Below are 16,199 nucleotides of genomic sequence, written 5' to 3'. Positions count from 1 at the left end.
GTTCTGCAAAACGCCAGTTTGGGAAAATGTTTAGCTCTGCTTTGATGTAAGGACCTTGTTAGTGCTTTACCTTTGGTTTTTCCTTCCCCTCTTTCAAACCTTATTCAACCAAAAGATGAAGATATTAAGGGCAAGAGGCAGGAGGATGTAAAGTGTTAAATTTTATGAGGTCTAAAATAAAGAGTAGTTTCTTACTTTGGTGTCATTTTTCTTTTCACTATTTTACATCTCTATTCACATCTATCATAGATAAGTAAGTAAACAAGTTTGGTATTAATTTTATTCTATTTTCTGTATAACTTTAAGTACATAAAGGTTTATTTCCACAGGCCTCAGGAAATGGGTAGAAGTCACAGGACAATTTCTCTTCCCACCAAAAAAGTTGCATATTTTGGTAAGTGTTTGTCCTAGCAGGAGTAACTGAAATTTACACTAGCAATGCTGTGCAAGATTCTTACATAAATCAAGACCTAAATCCAGCCTGCAGTGGAGGTTTTAGTCCTCTGTTCAGGTGCTTGGACAGAAGCTACAAGCTGTTGAGAATGACGGGAAAAAGGAGGCAGTGAAAATGGATGACAGGCACCTAGCATGGAAGGAGAAAAGAATGCCAGATTTCTTGGAATGGTGTGTCCTTCCTTGTCTTCCCTTTTTAAAAAGTCATCTCTGTAGGAAGGTGCTAGGCAGGGAGCCCAGAGAAAGGTTCTAAGACTCCTTTAACTGCCTAGGGTGCAGGGCACTGGTTCAGCAGCTGGTACAGGAAAACCCACTATGTCATGGTTCAGGCAGACCCAGGATGGAATGCAAAATGAAAGGAATGCTTATGGGTAACAATTTTGCTTGGAATGCTAGATGGCAAAGCCTCAGCCTTTGGTCCAGTGCAATCCTTGCCTCACTTACCAGCAATGAAAAATTAGTTTGGTTAGAAGAACCAGCTGGAATCACACCAGCTTCTATTACCCTCATGCACACAGTTAGAAAAAGATTAACTTGTGTCAACTTTCTGATTGGTTAATTCCTAGGGACTGCTTTTTTTTTTCCCCAAAAGACTGTTGGCAGAATAACCCCCAAAAGCTGAAAGCTAAAACCACCAGTCCTGGTCTGCAGGTCCTTAAGAATGAACCAGTGGTGTGGTTGAGCTGACACGGAAAAGCTGCACCTTCCTGCAAATGATCAACTGACCTGCTATCCCACCCCAAATCTCAGCCTGAGGTATATTTCAGTGAAGGCAGGTAGCTGTGCTTCTCAGAGAAGAGAAGCAGTTTAAGAGCAGAAACGTAGAGAAAATCTAGAAAAGAACCGTCTCGATACAGATTTATCCCATGATGTGAAGGAAGAGGGCAAAGGATCCAGTGGCACTTCGCTTATCCAGCAATTTCTGTCACTGTGGTGACTAATTTCTGCCCATTCCATAGGGTCTTGAACTGCTCAGGAACAGGGAACTCATTCTGCAAATAAAAGAACAGATTTAAAAATTTGAGTTCAATCATGACCTGAGGTCAAATCTCACACTCTTCTCCCAATGCTTGCTTACACTTTGAAAGCAGAGTAGCATGAAGTGAGACAAACTGAAGTCATGTGAAAAAGCATGGCTATGTAGATGACAATGCCACCTCCTGCATGACCACTTTCCCTACCACTGAGCGGACAGAGGAGCCTTAGCATGCGGGAAAGAGAATAAAGGCACCAAAGCCAGATAGATGTAGGTGTGAATCTGTGTCCTACTATTCACAGACCTCTGTCCACAGATAGATGGTTAAACCTATGTGGCATGAATTGTGTATCCGTGACAGCAGCCCCACAGAGTGCTAGGACTCATTCCCATTCTTTTTGGCTACACCGAATATCTATTCAACTTAAAAAGCAGAAACCAGCCCCCTTTGGAGCTCTCCTACATAGGACTACCTCATGCTGCTTCTGTGTGCTTGAACTGTGCACTGCTGGATTTCCCCTACTCACTGCACAATATCCATTCAATAGCTTTCTTCAGTGCAAGAAGTCGTTAGTCCCTTTAACACCTACTACTAAAGAGATCAGGAGCTCTGGTAGCGTAGTGCCTGAGAAACTTGACTGCTAACCAGAAGGCTGGCGGTTCAAACCACCAGCCACTCCTTGGAAGGAAGGTTGGGCAATCTATTTCTGTAGTGATAATGCCCCAGAAACCCAAGGAGGGATTGCTATGAGTTGGGTCCGACTCGACGGCAAATAACAACAACAACTAAAAAGATCACAAAACTTACAAAGTCACCGCCTTCTGTAGGAATAAGGACATTCATCTCAGAAGATTTGGCACTGACTATCTCACAGTCCAAGGAATTCTTGCTCAGGTAAGCATGGCAGCCATCTGTTTTGTTGATGGAAATAGTTGGCACTTTACCCATTACCTGCAGAGAAAACCAAGAAAATTGAGTCCTACCAGATGAGTGGAACAGGAAAAGCTTTCACTGTTTCATAGGATAAACCAAACTACGTAAAAAGCTCGTTGGTACACAACAGATACTAAATGCCAGGAACAGGCTGGATGGAGCTCACTATAGGAGCCAACTCCTCTCCTAACACATCCAAAGATCAGCTTACAAACTTTGTAGAATCAGATTCCCACCAAAGCAACATCTGTAGGTCTGCTGTGTCTCTCTTAATTAATTCCTCAGGGACCAAAAGAAGGACCCAAGATATCAAGTTACCTGAACTTTGACATCTCTACTATTGATTATCTCCACGATGCCCACCACGTCATCGAACACCAGACCAAGTTTCTTACAGTTATCTAGGAGAAGAAAGGGAGCAGGTCAAATAACTTTTACAGAAAAATAATGTATTTAACAATCTTTAGGAAGGAGATAAGTAAAATGGTTCTAACTCTCTTGGGCTCTGGGACCAACATTGCCTAGGGCAGTGAAGAGGACTCACCTACTGTAATGGAATTAATTTTGCCCTTGATTTGCAGTGTTGTGTTGGTACACTTGTATATGTAAGCCACCTGTTTCAGCTCTGTGTCATCAATCACCAAGTTGGAAACATTCTCTTGATTTTCCTGTTAAAGAAATAACTTCTCAGGACTCGCCACTAAGCACACACCACCCAAAATAACAGGCTATCCCAAACTTGTTCTTTGAAGCTAAGCCAGAATCCTATACTCATCTGCTGTGCTCCATGCCCATCCCCTGTTCCAGTCCTGTTAGTTTTAACTCACCACTCTCCACTTCTTGCCCTCCAGTTCAAGTAGAGCTGGCTCCTTCTTTCCAGCTGGTTTGGGGGAGGGGCTGGCTCCTGGTTTAGGTGCAGAGAATGGTTTGGGGCCACTGCGTACTGGACCACTCTGAGCCTTCAGGGCAGGATTCTTGTGAGTCTTCATGTCATCAGATACATGTTTCAGCGCTGTACAAGAGCATGAGTTACTTGTTCCTGTTCCTCATACCAAGGCTTTGGCCTGAGGCAATAACTAACTTCTGCTATCGGAAGTTTAAACTGATCCTTAACAGAAACTTAAAAGCCAAAAACCAGAGCCTGAGAGGTTCTCTCACAAACAGAGAAGTATTTTTGTAATTTCTTTACTCTTCCATGGTTAAATTGCATACTCCCGTTTTAAAAAACTTGTTTTTTCCTACCTTAAAAAATATGTGTATATACTGAGGAGAAAGGGGAGTAGAATATAAATACACAGAAAAGATTTAGAAAGACATACATCAAACATACAATCACAAATTACCATGCTTAAACATAAAAATAAATTATGGTTTTTAAAGCAATATAAGAAAAATGTGACACTAAAGAAAATGTGATCAAAACAGAAAAGCCTCACCCCAGCTAACGCCCCTCCCCCTATACACACAATCAGTGTTGGCCTTTGAAAATCTAGTGTTTCTATTCATAGCTGTTTTTTAATTGTATGTAGCCATACACAATAAGTTTGGTTTAACCAATTAGCTAAGCATTTTCTCATATTAACCTGTAGTTTCTAAAATTATGTTTATTTTCAAGGGAAAAGATTGCACTGTCTCTCCCAGCAGGCTGATACACATGGTGCTCTTGAACATGGCCAAATTTGTGTTGAAACAACAATCCTGAATGGCCACTACTCTTTGTAGCTGTAGCCTAAATACTAATAGTTAAGCATTCCCTTACTGTTATATATTTATGTTACGCCATTTTTAGTATTAGAAATGACACTATGTACAAAACTTGTTCTGTATTTTATTTATTTTATGGACAGATTCGTAGAAGTATGTAAGAATATTTAACCTTCTCAACCCAGAATTCCAAGATGGCAGCACAATTCAGAATTCCACCAGTAGTATATAATGTGTCTAGTTTCTTTGTACCAACATTAGGTAATTCTTAGCAAATTTTCAGGAGCTCTGGTAGCATAGTGCCTAAGGCACTTGACTGCTAACCAGAAGGCTGGCGGTTCAAACCCACCAGCCACTCCTCGGAAGAAAGGCTGGGCAATCCTACTTCTGTAGTGATACTGCCTCGGTAACCCAAGGAGGGGTCGCTATGCGTCGGGGGGCCGACTCGACGGCAAACAACAACAACAACAACATGCAAATTTTCTATGTGACTAGTATACTTCCTCATAGGGAGTTAAGCCCATCCAGTGTTCCAAGTCACAGGACTTCCCAGAGAGGCCACTATGGTAACATGGAAAAAGCCCTGACGAAACCACCAGCGCCATACCTCAGCACAAAATATATATATACCACTTAATGTTAAATCACTCTCCCGTGGGGACAGAGGGCTTCCCCAAGTGTAATCACATTTTCAATGTCCATTTAGGCCAGCTCTGTGGTCCCTTCAGGTAACCTGAAGGAACATGACACCTCAAATTAATTCTTCCATACACAAGCCAGGGTTCTGGTTTACAGATTAAGTGTTGTGTCTCTGGTTGCTAAGGTCTGGCTCAAAGTATTCACTTACCATGTGTGATGCTCTCCCCCTGATTAATCTGGGCAAACAGTGCTGAGCGTGAAGCAGAGTCATCTGAGCCTGAACTGGTGGGAACTGGGGGGGGAGGCGGGCCAGGTGGGGGAGGAGGAGGACCTGATCCAGCAGAGGGTCCAGATGGCAATCCACTCAGTTCTTTTGCCACAGGCCCCTGGAACAATCAGCAGAAGTAATAGTCTTTCCCTCTGTACCATTTCCAGTAGGACCCTACCACGAATCCAGGGTACTTAACTGAAATAATAATTAATGCTCTCTACCCACATTCCACGTGGCTTTACTCCTTTTCACCCTTGCCCAAGGATCCACTTTGCTGCTCTTTTTCTCAGCTTTCACATCGACCTAATTCTAGCTCTAAACCCACACTTCTAAAAATCTACTTCACATCTCCTTTACCTAGTGTCACCAGTGCTCAGAGTAACAAGCCCCAAAGTAATTTTATCCTCTCCTGCTGTTCCCCTACCTGTGCAATCACTACTTTGTACCTATTTCAGTGAAAGACATTACCATCCAAGATTGACTATTCAGTCTTTTTTGAGTCTTCCAACTCCTTCCATATATTTAATTAAATTTTTCTGTAATCTTGATTATCTCCTGCAAATTCCTTTGTATGAGCCCCTACAACCATGAGGACTTCTACCATCAGAGCATAAGCCCTTATTCTTGACCTACTAAGACTCTTAAGAACAAATATGATCATTATCACTCACTTGCTTAAACACTTACGACAGTAACATATCACTTACAGAGTCTTTCCAGCCTTTTCTCCTGAAAACTCTGACCATCTCCTCTTATTAAAGCCAGAGATGACCAATTTCCACATTTATTCTGTTGCTTCAGCAGTTCCTTTTGTTAACATCCTAATTTCTTTCCACTTTTCAATCTCTTATACTTTTTTCAATCTCAGATCAGAGTACACCTCTTCAAAGTACCATCTCTCCCTGGAAACAATCAGTCCAAGGATATGATGGACCCTGAGACCAGAACTAGATGGTACCTGGCTACCCATGCCAACTGCTCAGAAAGGGATCAAACCTGGAGATCCTGGATAGAGTGGGAGGAAAAATGTGGACCAAAATCCAAAAACACAAAAATGACCAGAATTACTGGTTGGATAGAGCCTGGTGGAACCCCCAAGACTATGGCCCCAGGTTACCATTGGGCCTAGAATTGGACTCACTCCCATAGATTGGCTCTCAGCCCAACAGTAGAAAGACCTATATGCAAAACACCTATCCCAAGACAATGTACCCATCTACTCTAGAGAGATACACCCCTTAGAGCAATTGGCCATGGGGCACCAGAGGGAAAGCTAGACACATAGGAGTACACACAGAGGGGGTAGGCACAGGAATGGGAGGGGAGGAGAATTTGTTATGGCTGGGGATGGTAACCAGGGCGTGAAATCAAATGTGCATGAACTGTTGAATGTAAAACAAATTTTGCTCTATAAATTTGCACCCAAAGCACAGTAAGATTTAAAAAAAAAAAAAAAATAAGTACCATCTCTCCCAATGAGAATAACTCTTCCCCTCATACTCTGTATCTTTATTATAGCATTTAGCTTGGTGGCTTGTACTAAGGTTTTATATCTGTATCTTTAAGTTCCCTTAAGGACCTGTGTCTCCCCTTCTGAACTTACCACTGTCCCTGACTCATGTTTACTGAAATTTAATAGAACGGAATATTCTTTCTCCTTTGCCCCTTGCTTTCTTTACTCTATTTCCCCCCTACACCTCCTTCTGTCTCCCCCTTTTCTATCTTCCAGTGAAAAGACTATGGCATTTCTTCTTGGACAATGGTCTACTAAAGTCTAAGAAACCTATGAACTTCATCCAGAAGGAATAAAGAATGGGAGGAACAGAGGAAGGAGTCACTAACCGTTTTGTTCCAGGCCAGTCCAGTGGTATGGAACTCCTTAATGTAAGCCTGTAGTTCAGTCCATATACTCAGATAAGCTTTGACCCAGTCCACATGCTTCTTATCCCTGGGAGAATTAAGGAAGAACAAGTTACAGGAAGCCAAAGTACATTACAATAGTGGTTCCAGAATCCCTCCTTCCTATAGCCTTACATCCTCTCCTGCATTTCTTAGAGCCTGCTTAATGGTAGTAGCTTTTCTATCATTGTAATGCCTTAAAAAAAAAAAAAAATCCATCTATGCTCTATTACTCCAATCAGACCAAACTCCATTTGGATAGGTACTTTGGATTATCTCTATGTCTTATAACAATGATTCTCAAATTCTTTTTTTTTTTTCTCAGTAGTAGAACTGTTTTTTCTAAGTACAGCTTACACAGAACCTAATATAAAATTCTATTACGTTATAACACATAACCTAATATATAAACTGATAAAAGCAGACATTCTGACAATGAAGCTATGGTGGAAATCTCTTGAGCATCTCTGTGTTAACTCTAGGGCCCCAGGAAACTCAATGCTTTATAGTATAGTGCCTTACCTTACGTCAAAATATGTCCCTTACCCTTTGCCCTAAAAAATTTAAACTTTCCCTTAGGAGGAAATAACCTACAATATTATAGAAATGGTACTGTACTATGTATCATTCAAGTTCCCTCTCTTCTAAATATGAGCTAGAAGACTAAAGTTATTTAGTCAAAGACTCAGTTCCCTCAACTATGTGATGGGGTAATGATGGCGAATAATCAAAACACTGTGACACTTAATTCATCATGATGCTGGAAGGATCAAGAAGTGGCTAGTGTTCTCGGAAAAATTTCACACATAGGAAGGCTTATTCATTGCATAGTTACTCAACAAATAATGGTTGATTGATGATGGACAGAAGAAAGGAGGGGTTTGGGTAGCTATGCAGCTAATAGCTACCTGCCAGTCATTCCAGCTCAAAATCAGCAATGGAAAAGTCAGGATTAGTTCACACAGGTGGTCAGACATATAGTGACTCTTCTCACTTGTTATATGCATTGGCTAGGAAGCCTTACTCTCAGTTTACCTAACTGCATGAAACTAAAAAATACCAAACTCACTGCTATCGAGTTGAATCTGACGCACAGCGACCCTTCCCTGGGTTTCCGAGGCAGTATAACTAAAGAAATATATTGTCCCATCTTCCTTCTGAGCAGTGGCTGGTGGGTTTGAACCGCCAGCCTTCTGGTTAGTAGTCAGTTGCCTTAGGCACTACGCCACCAGATCTCCTGCATGAACAGTCATGTTAATTTCCTAATAAATCCTACTGAACTCTTCATTATAGGGCCAGTGAGAAAGCTTCAACAAAGGGACAAAATCATATATAAATGGGCAAACTAAAGGGCATAAACCACACCACCTCCAGCAAAACCTCCTAAGCATGGAAGGGTAAAGATAAGAAGACTAAATGGGCCTCTAACCAACCATGCAGATCAAGCAAAAGCAAAAACACTTCCTGCTTGCAAAAGCAGCTTCTATGAGCCAATGTTTATCAAACTTTTCAGAAATCAGTTCTAAGATAAGAGACAACCAAAGGTCAGCCTTAATCCCAAAGTTCTACTCCAGAAAATAACCTGCTAGGTCTGTGTTTATTGTCCTTTCCACCTTGAGGCAAACCCTGACTTACACATCTTTGTACTCCTTGAGGACTCGGTTTGTATAAAACATGGCAGCATCATTCATTTCCTTCACATAGGGACCAGGCTTGGGAGCCTAGAGAGAGAGAAGCTGTCAGTGACTCAGAGTTTCTCCAGCCATGTATCTTTACCGCTTCCTGCCCATTCACCATCCCTTCCCTCCCCTGGAAGGTGCACTGCTCACCATAGCAACCCAACCCAGTGCCTGGATGCTTTCGCTGACAGCTGACAGGTGATTGAACAACTTGCTGCCTCGGTTCTTCTCCCGGAAGGTTATCACTTCTTGGATTTGCTCTGAGATGGGTGCCAACAATTCAGAAAGCTTATTCTAAGAAAAGATGCAGGAAACATTCAGGTTAGAGTCTTTCTATAAAAACTGATACTTTGTTCAACTCTGATCCTGAAGGCAAGAATTCTTTATGAACTACAATGAACACCCAAATACACTTTGTCTTCATCCTGCACAGATTCACATGACTAACATACTGATCATCACCTCACTCTTCCCCACATAGTTACAACTCCTCGGGCTGGACTTTGTGGCCTTTCATGATCAGGTCCCACACCATCTCTTTTCTGTCCCACCAACAGAAGCTAGTGGTTCAATTCTGTGCCTTTACTCATGATGCTCTCTTCTCTTCCTATCTAGGCAAACGTTCTTCAGGCTTGAGAGCACCCTTACTCTTAGTCCAGCCACACCAACTTCCTAGAGTATTTACTGTCAGAATAACCAAGTGTGGTGCCTTATCACACAACAACACAAACTATTAATGAATGAACCCACTGAGTATTTTTTCTCTTTCATTAATTCTTCAGAAGCAAGGACTTTATCTTATCCTTCTTCTATAATCCTTAGAGCCCTCAATGCATTGCTAGCCATACAAGAGCTGCTGAGTAGAGATCTGTTGAATCAGTGCAATTAGGGAGGCTTGGCATTTGAGCACACAGTTTAGCAAAACTTAGCTAGATGAATTTTGTATTTTTGTGTCCACAAAAAATGTGTTTTATCTTTCTTCTAAAGTTCAGTTTTCTGAATATCTGAATTCTCAGATCTAAGCAGGAAAAAAAATCTAAAGCAGGAATTATTTCTGTAAAGGGTCAGACAGTAAATGTTTCAGGCTTTACAGGCCATTTGGTCTCTGTTGCAACTATACAACATAGCTGCGCTCCAATAAAATTTTAGTTACAAAAACAGATCACAGGCCACATCTGGTCTATGGGCTCTAGTTTGCTGACCCCTGCTCTAAAGCCAAGAAAATGTAATAGTGTCTTAGCTGTGTGATCTGTTTTGGAAAGTGTGGGTTTGGAGAAAAGGTTTAGATAAAACCCTAACCATTCAGATAGATTAAGTAGAGTCTGATATATTTTACACTATCTTTCACTCCTTTTACATTATTTAGGCATGCCAAAGACCAAAAGTTTAAATACCACATTAGCATGAAGACTTGTTTTATTATCCCCTTTGCCTAGGAAATTGAAATGCAAAAAGAAGGAATAAAAGCAAAACTAAAAACTCTGGCTTTGATAAAAACCTCAATTTTCTCTAACTCAATTTACCACACACTGGCAACATAAAATTTTAAGGTAGGAGTAAAGGTGACAGCCTGTCTCCCAGCTGGTGAAGGACAAGGAGAGAAGTAGTGTTTCTGGAGCTTTTACGTTCTCCACAGCAGCATGATTACAGCCCAGCCACAGTGAAGCAACAGAACCACCTCTCGATGACCTAGAGTTATGGTCTAGAAGATAATATGATCAATTTGGGCTCAGGTGTCTAAGAAGCTATAAGAAGTTGTCTATTAAGAGAAGTGGCAAAGTTGCAGGGACAACTACTGTTCTAAGCAACAGAAAAAAAAAAGCCAGCATGTACAATAAATACATGTATTTCTTACTTACTGACATGATTAGGTTCCAAAGACTAGGTTGTTATGTGAAAATTAGCATTATGTGAAAATGGAGGCTGATGGGTTCGAACCACTGACCTTTCAGATCACAAAACTGCTAAATTACATCATTATATAACTGCCAAACCACTGAGAATCATGGCTCAGTCAAGCTGACACATAACCTTAACCTTCATAGCCTAGCACCTGGGTGTTCTTTACTACCAGATACACATCAATACACAAAATAATTGGGTAGATTTTTTACTATTGTCATACGTGTGAAATGTAGGGTAATAAGAGTCACTAAGTAAGGAGTTGTTGTTGTTGTTGTTATATGCCATTGAGTCGGCCCTGACTCATAGAGACCCCTCCTTGGGTTTCCGAGGCAGTATCACTACAGAAGTAGGGTTGCCCAACCTTCCTTCTGAGGAGTGGCTGGTGGGTTTGAACCACCAGCCTTCTGGTTAGCAGTCAAGTGTGTTAGGCATTATGCTACCAGAGCTCCTATATGTATGTATTGGCACATTCTGATAATGGTACTTTAAGTCTGACTCTACCTTGGGCCTTGGTGCGAATGTACACTATCATGAAACTGGTAGGTCTACTTTCCCATATTGTGATAGTTTACCAGAAACATCTTATCCTGAGCATCGAACTAAAACTAAACCAACTAGTAGTAAACTTACACCTGCTGGTTGCTGGCACTGCGAAGCTGTAACCAAGAGAGCTCGCTCCAACTTCAGACCTGTGTGGACCATCTCTGCCTGCCAGAAAAAGAGAAGAATCAGCTATTGATTGCACATTACAACTAGAGTGGTCCTGATAAGAATAACCTGAAACCTCTACTTCCATGTACTTTGGTACATGGCACTTCATGCTGCTTGCTTCATGTACTCCAGATTCCAGGAACTGATAGCTGAATTACATAAACCACTGTTCCTGCTGTAACTAATCAGGGATACATATCCAGAGTTGAAATGAAGATAATCAGGGAGAGTGGTAGGTGACATCAAGTTAGCAAGTGTACGTGCAGGGTGACATAAAGTGCCCTAAAATCCCTTCTACCTCGCATCACCAAAAAAAGCCCCTTTTTTCAAAAACTGGAGGTAGGAATAAAGGTAAAGGCCTAAATTTATACCTAACATTCTCAAGATATTTATTTAAGTTAGAGCTATTTCTCAATTGCTGTATCATGACTCATTACCAAACCTACTGCCGTCAAGTTGATTCTGACTCAAAGTGGCCCTACAGGACAGAGCACAACTGCGGCATAGGGTTTCCAAGGCTGTGATCTTTATAGGAGCTGACTGCTGTATCTTTGTCCTGTGGAGTGGCTAGTAGGTTCGAACTACTGACCTTCCAGTTGGTAGCCAAGCACTTTAATCGCTGTGCCACCAGGGCTCCTCATTATCCATTAGTAGTTAAATCAATCTAGTGAGCCACAACAGCACTTTATTAAGTGAAGCAAAACAAAATAATAACATTAGAGTACAGTATATCAGCTTGAAGTTATTCCCAGATAAAAAGTAAAAATATGAAAAACTGACATATAAAGGGTGTAAGCACTGTTTTGTGAAACTTTCCTCTCAGTTACGTATTTAATGTATGTTTCTTACTGAGAGTTATGCTCAAAAGAATTTAAGAAATCTAAGATCATACCAAAAAAAACCCCCAAACCCACTGCTGTCAAGATGATTCTGACCCACAGTGATCCTACAGGACAGAGTAGAACTGCCCCATTGGGTTCCCAAGGCTGTAATCTTTATGGAAGCAGGCTGCCTCATCTTTCTCCTGTGGAATGGCTGGTGGGTTTGAACTGCCAACTTTTCAATTTAACCACTGTTACCACCAGAGCTCCTTATGAGGTCATAAAGCACTATTAAAATACACAGATTCACAGAAGGTAATCTAATTTTTTCTGGACTTGCACTTTTGAAATACGAAAGTGATCCATGTTATAAGGTGTTTCAAGTGTTACAGAACTGCAGAGAGGTGAAATGTAGTCCTCACCCTTCTACTGAGGCCCAGGCCCATTCCCTAGAGGTAGCACTTCTGTCAACAGACAGTACATAAAAGGGTCAAAACAGATCTTCGAAAGGCCAAGCAACAAGTCTTCTAGGATGAGGAAGATGCTAAACATGGTTATGGCTTAAAAAGGATCACTCAGTACACCAGCAAGAAGGTTTTAAGTTCCAAAGAGAGAGACCATGTGTATATGTGAGTGTGGGGGGGTGGTGATGGTGACAACGTAGGAGGCAGCACATGAAGGGAGGTGGGTGGAGAGACACCTGTCATTGCCTGCTTCATTATTCTTGTGGGTTAATTGTGAAAATAACCCTTATTAGCATAACTAATAACTATCAAGCATAGTTTTATAAATGTTAAGTCATGATAATAACTCCTTTGAATAAGCCACCCTAGGCTGGGTTATATAACATGTTGGGATTAGAATGGCAGCACGTTCCTCACAGCAGAGATGAACAGAGCCCTATTTCATGCGCCAAGCAAGCTTTCTGTATAAAAGCAGCCCACACAGAATATGTGATTAAAGCAGGGCCTAGAAAAAGACGAGGAATCATTTCAGTGCTCCTTAGTGTAGAAAGAACAGAAAAAGCCAGGAGCCTCTCAAGAGGTTCTTAAACCAAGGATGAGCATAATTTGAAGAAAGTCACCAGTCCTAATAAATGGGGGTGTTGGCAGGGGGAAGGTGGAGGAGCTAGCACCAAGCATCCTTACATGTTTCTGCACATCTCCTCCAATCTCTTTACTGATCTTCAGGTACTCTGCCACAGGACCAGCAAGTAGCAAGTCAAATGCTTGCACATGTGGAGCTGCTCCTGCTATAGACAGGAAAGCCACAAAGAATCAATCAGGCATTGGAAAGATATATCTTTAAAACATAATTCCATATGAAAATGGAGAGGCAAGGTAATACAAAAGACACAATACTGGAACACAAGTCAGGAAAGCTGAGTTTTAATTCCAATACCACTACTAACTGGTTTTGTGAACCTAATTAAGTCCCTTTTCCTCTCTGAGTTTAATTTTCTTCATCTATAAAATGAAAGTAAACAGAATAATCCTCCAAAGTTTCTTTTAAGCTCTAAAATTCTATGATTTGATTGGTGCCTGTGCAAAATGACTGAGTTACCAATAATTAGAGAGAGGAAGTTCTAACATAACTTGTTATTTGACTTATACTGGAGTCATTTTGCTAAAGAAAGAACAGGAAATATAACACAAGCAGGAAGTTCTTGTGTTAAAATAACTTAACCACCGGCCTCCTTGCATAAGTCACTTCTTCCCTTATCTGTTCACAGCAAAACGAATTAGAGGAGACGAACATCTTAGATTGTTTTAGGAAGTCAGCTCCAAAGGATAGAATTCACTGCATGAGAAAAACTGCTTACTTTTTGAAGAACTGTCTCCATATCCACGGTGCATGTCAGAGGCCTGGGATACGGCCTCCAGGCGGCCCACTGCTTTCTCCAATCTTTCTACAAGATTTTGCATGTCAGCCATAATGTACCACCTGCTGAAACAGATCAAATATCACTTTTTATTTTAATATTACACAGCACCTATGGAGGAAAGAGAATACTCTGGGGGCAGGGGTAGACAGTATACCAATTTTGACAAACAAACCATTTTAATAATAAAATAAGATGGAAAAACAGTCTAACATATTTGCAAAATCACAAAGACCTCATTAAGTAAGAGAAATACCCTGGAAAGGTTTTCACTAAAAATAAATGCTTACTCATTCAAGTATTTATTCAGCATTTACTATATTACCACCAAATAGTTGTATAAAACTCAAACCAAATCCACTGCCATCAAGTTGATTCCAACTCACAGTTATCCTACAGGACAGAGTAGAACTGTTCCATAGGACGGCCAAGGCTGTAAATCTTTATGGAAGCAGACCGCCTCATCTTTCTCCCACAGAGCACGTGGCAGGTTAGCAGCCAAATGCTTTAACCATTATGCCACCAGAGTGCCCTAATATTTGTATAGGAATTTACAAAGAGTAGTCACATATATGTTTTCTCTGAAGCTTCCAAAAACTTTTCATCAATGGTAGATACTTACTACACTCTCAGAGACAAGAAACTGAATTTCAGTGAAGTTAAATGACTAGCCTGCAGTTACACAGTTAGTTAATAGGGAAGCCAATACCCAATTTCAAATTTTCTAGCTCTGAGTTCCATGTTTGATTTATTACCCCCACATCCCAACAACATCCTGCTGCCTGCATGTGAAATGCCCCAAACCAAGATGAATAATCTTCCCTGCCCTCAACAACTTATACTATAATAGGGAATACCTGTCATGTGAACTAATAAGTATAAAGCAAAATGGAAAAATGTTTTGGAAGTGGCAAAAGTAAGTTACAGATTGAATGGCATGTGATCTCGGGGAGGGGAAGAATATTATCAGCTGGAACGATTAGATAAGGATATCATGGAGAAGCTACCATTCGAGCTAGGCTTCAAATGAGGATGGGTAGAATCTAGATATGCAGCAGGAAGGAAAGGAGTAGGAATCAACGTACACAAGTCCAAAACAGCTTGTTACAGATCTTTTACAAGTACCAATTTATCTGAACTGTCTATTATCAACCACTGGAAAATAAGCTCCAAGAATGAAAGGGCCTGTCTAGCTTGTTCCCTATTATACTCTACCATCTAGAACACTACCTGGCACACAGTAAGTATTCAATAAATAGACAAGGGCTCTGAAAGTTGCCCCTACTATATACTTTAAAGTGTAAAAAGTTCAATATAGATCTACATAAGTATTTAATATCTTAAGTGATCTCATAGAAGTCACTGCAATTTCAATCAAAGCCTTGACTTGGGGAGATTCCATTTCATCAGAGCATTAATTAGGTCAGGTAACTAAAGCTGACTGAACTCAACTTCCTTGAAGTTGCCTAAAATGACCATAGCAAATACGATTCCCCCAAAGATGATGACATGCCAGAATACATCAACTCAACACACTGTCCCCTCTGTGGAAGAGATAAGCAGCTCTTGCTAGATAAAGTAAGGAAGACAATATAATCCTTGTCCATTCTTTTCTGCATATGCACTCTGGGCCCAATGACTTGCCAGATAATGTTGTTTAAAAGAGAATCAAAGAAAAAATAAGAACATGAATCAAATATACCTTTCTATTTCCTGGCCTGAAGAAGCAGCAGAAGCCTCCAAGTGTCTATTCTGCTCACAAATGGAGCAGCCAAGAAGCAGGCAATGTACTCTCTTTTATGTTATACCAGCATCACCCAAGTGCCCAAGGTGCTGCCCTGTTCCATGTTGGGTGTTGACAGAAAAAAAAAAAAAAAAAACCTAACCAAACTCATCGCCATCAAGTTGATTCCAACTCTTGGTAACCCTATAGGACAGAACAGGAGCTCCGGTAGCATAGTGCCTAAGGTACTTGACTGCTAACCAGAAGGCTGGCAGTTCAAACCCACCAGCCACTCCTCAGAAGGAAGATTGGGCAATTTACTTCTGTAGTGATACCACCTCAGAAACCAAGGTGGGGTCGCTGTGAGTTGGGTCCGACTCGACGGCATGTAACAACAACAACACAGGACAGAACAGAACTGCACCAAATGTTTTCCAAGGCTGTAATCTTTATGGAAACACTTCCACATCTTTCTAGTTGGTAGGTTTGAACCACTGACCTTTTTGATTAGCAGCTGAGTGCTTAACCACTGTCCAACCAGGGCTCAAATAATCCACCACTCTCTAAATTCCAGGGGCAAACGGCAGCAAATGCAATAAACT

General features: G+C 41.0%; 1 protein-coding gene across 1 annotated transcript; it reads right to left on the bottom strand.

Moving 5' to 3' along the window:
• Nucleotides 1-1,361: 1,361 nt before the first annotated feature.
• On the bottom strand, nt 1,362-13,926 carry CAP1 (cyclase associated actin cytoskeleton regulatory protein 1). The gene is made up of 12 exons (XM_007952691.1): nt 13,815-13,926; nt 13,141-13,244; nt 11,091-11,168; nt 8,706-8,849; nt 8,512-8,597; nt 6,820-6,925; nt 4,915-5,092; nt 3,191-3,375; nt 2,908-3,031; nt 2,682-2,764; nt 2,238-2,381; nt 1,362-1,445 (listed from the first exon to the last, which is right to left on the bottom strand). The coding sequence occupies exons 1-12, from the start codon at nt 13,924-13,926 to the stop codon at nt 1,362-1,364; spliced, it is 1,428 nt and encodes a 475-aa protein (XP_007950882.1).
• Nucleotides 13,927-16,199: the final 2,273 nt, after the last annotated feature.

The sequence above is a fragment of the Orycteropus afer genome, unplaced genomic scaffold, assembly GCF_000298275.1.
Source record: "Orycteropus afer afer isolate SDZICR_OR568_19922 unplaced genomic scaffold, OryAfe1.0 scaffold00355, whole genome shotgun sequence".
Classification (NCBI taxonomy): Eukaryota; Metazoa; Chordata; class Mammalia; order Tubulidentata; family Orycteropodidae; genus Orycteropus; species Orycteropus afer.
This window is presented reverse-complemented; position numbering and strand designations above follow the sequence as displayed.

Excerpts from the sequence above, each read along its gene's own strand:
- CAP1 (XM_007952691.1), bottom strand. The coding sequence starts at position 13,926 with ATGGCTGACATGCAAAATCTTGTAGAAAGATTGGAGAAAGCAGTGGGC. Across the intron at positions 3,376-4,914 it reads GGGGGAGAGCATCACACATG|CGCTGAAACATGTATCTGAT; the intron begins GTAAGTGAATAC and ends GCTCTTGTACAG. Across the intron at positions 1,446-2,237 it reads CTACAGAAGGCGGTGACTTT|AATGAGTTCCCTGTTCCTGA; the intron begins GTAAGTTTTGTG and ends TTTTATTTGCAG.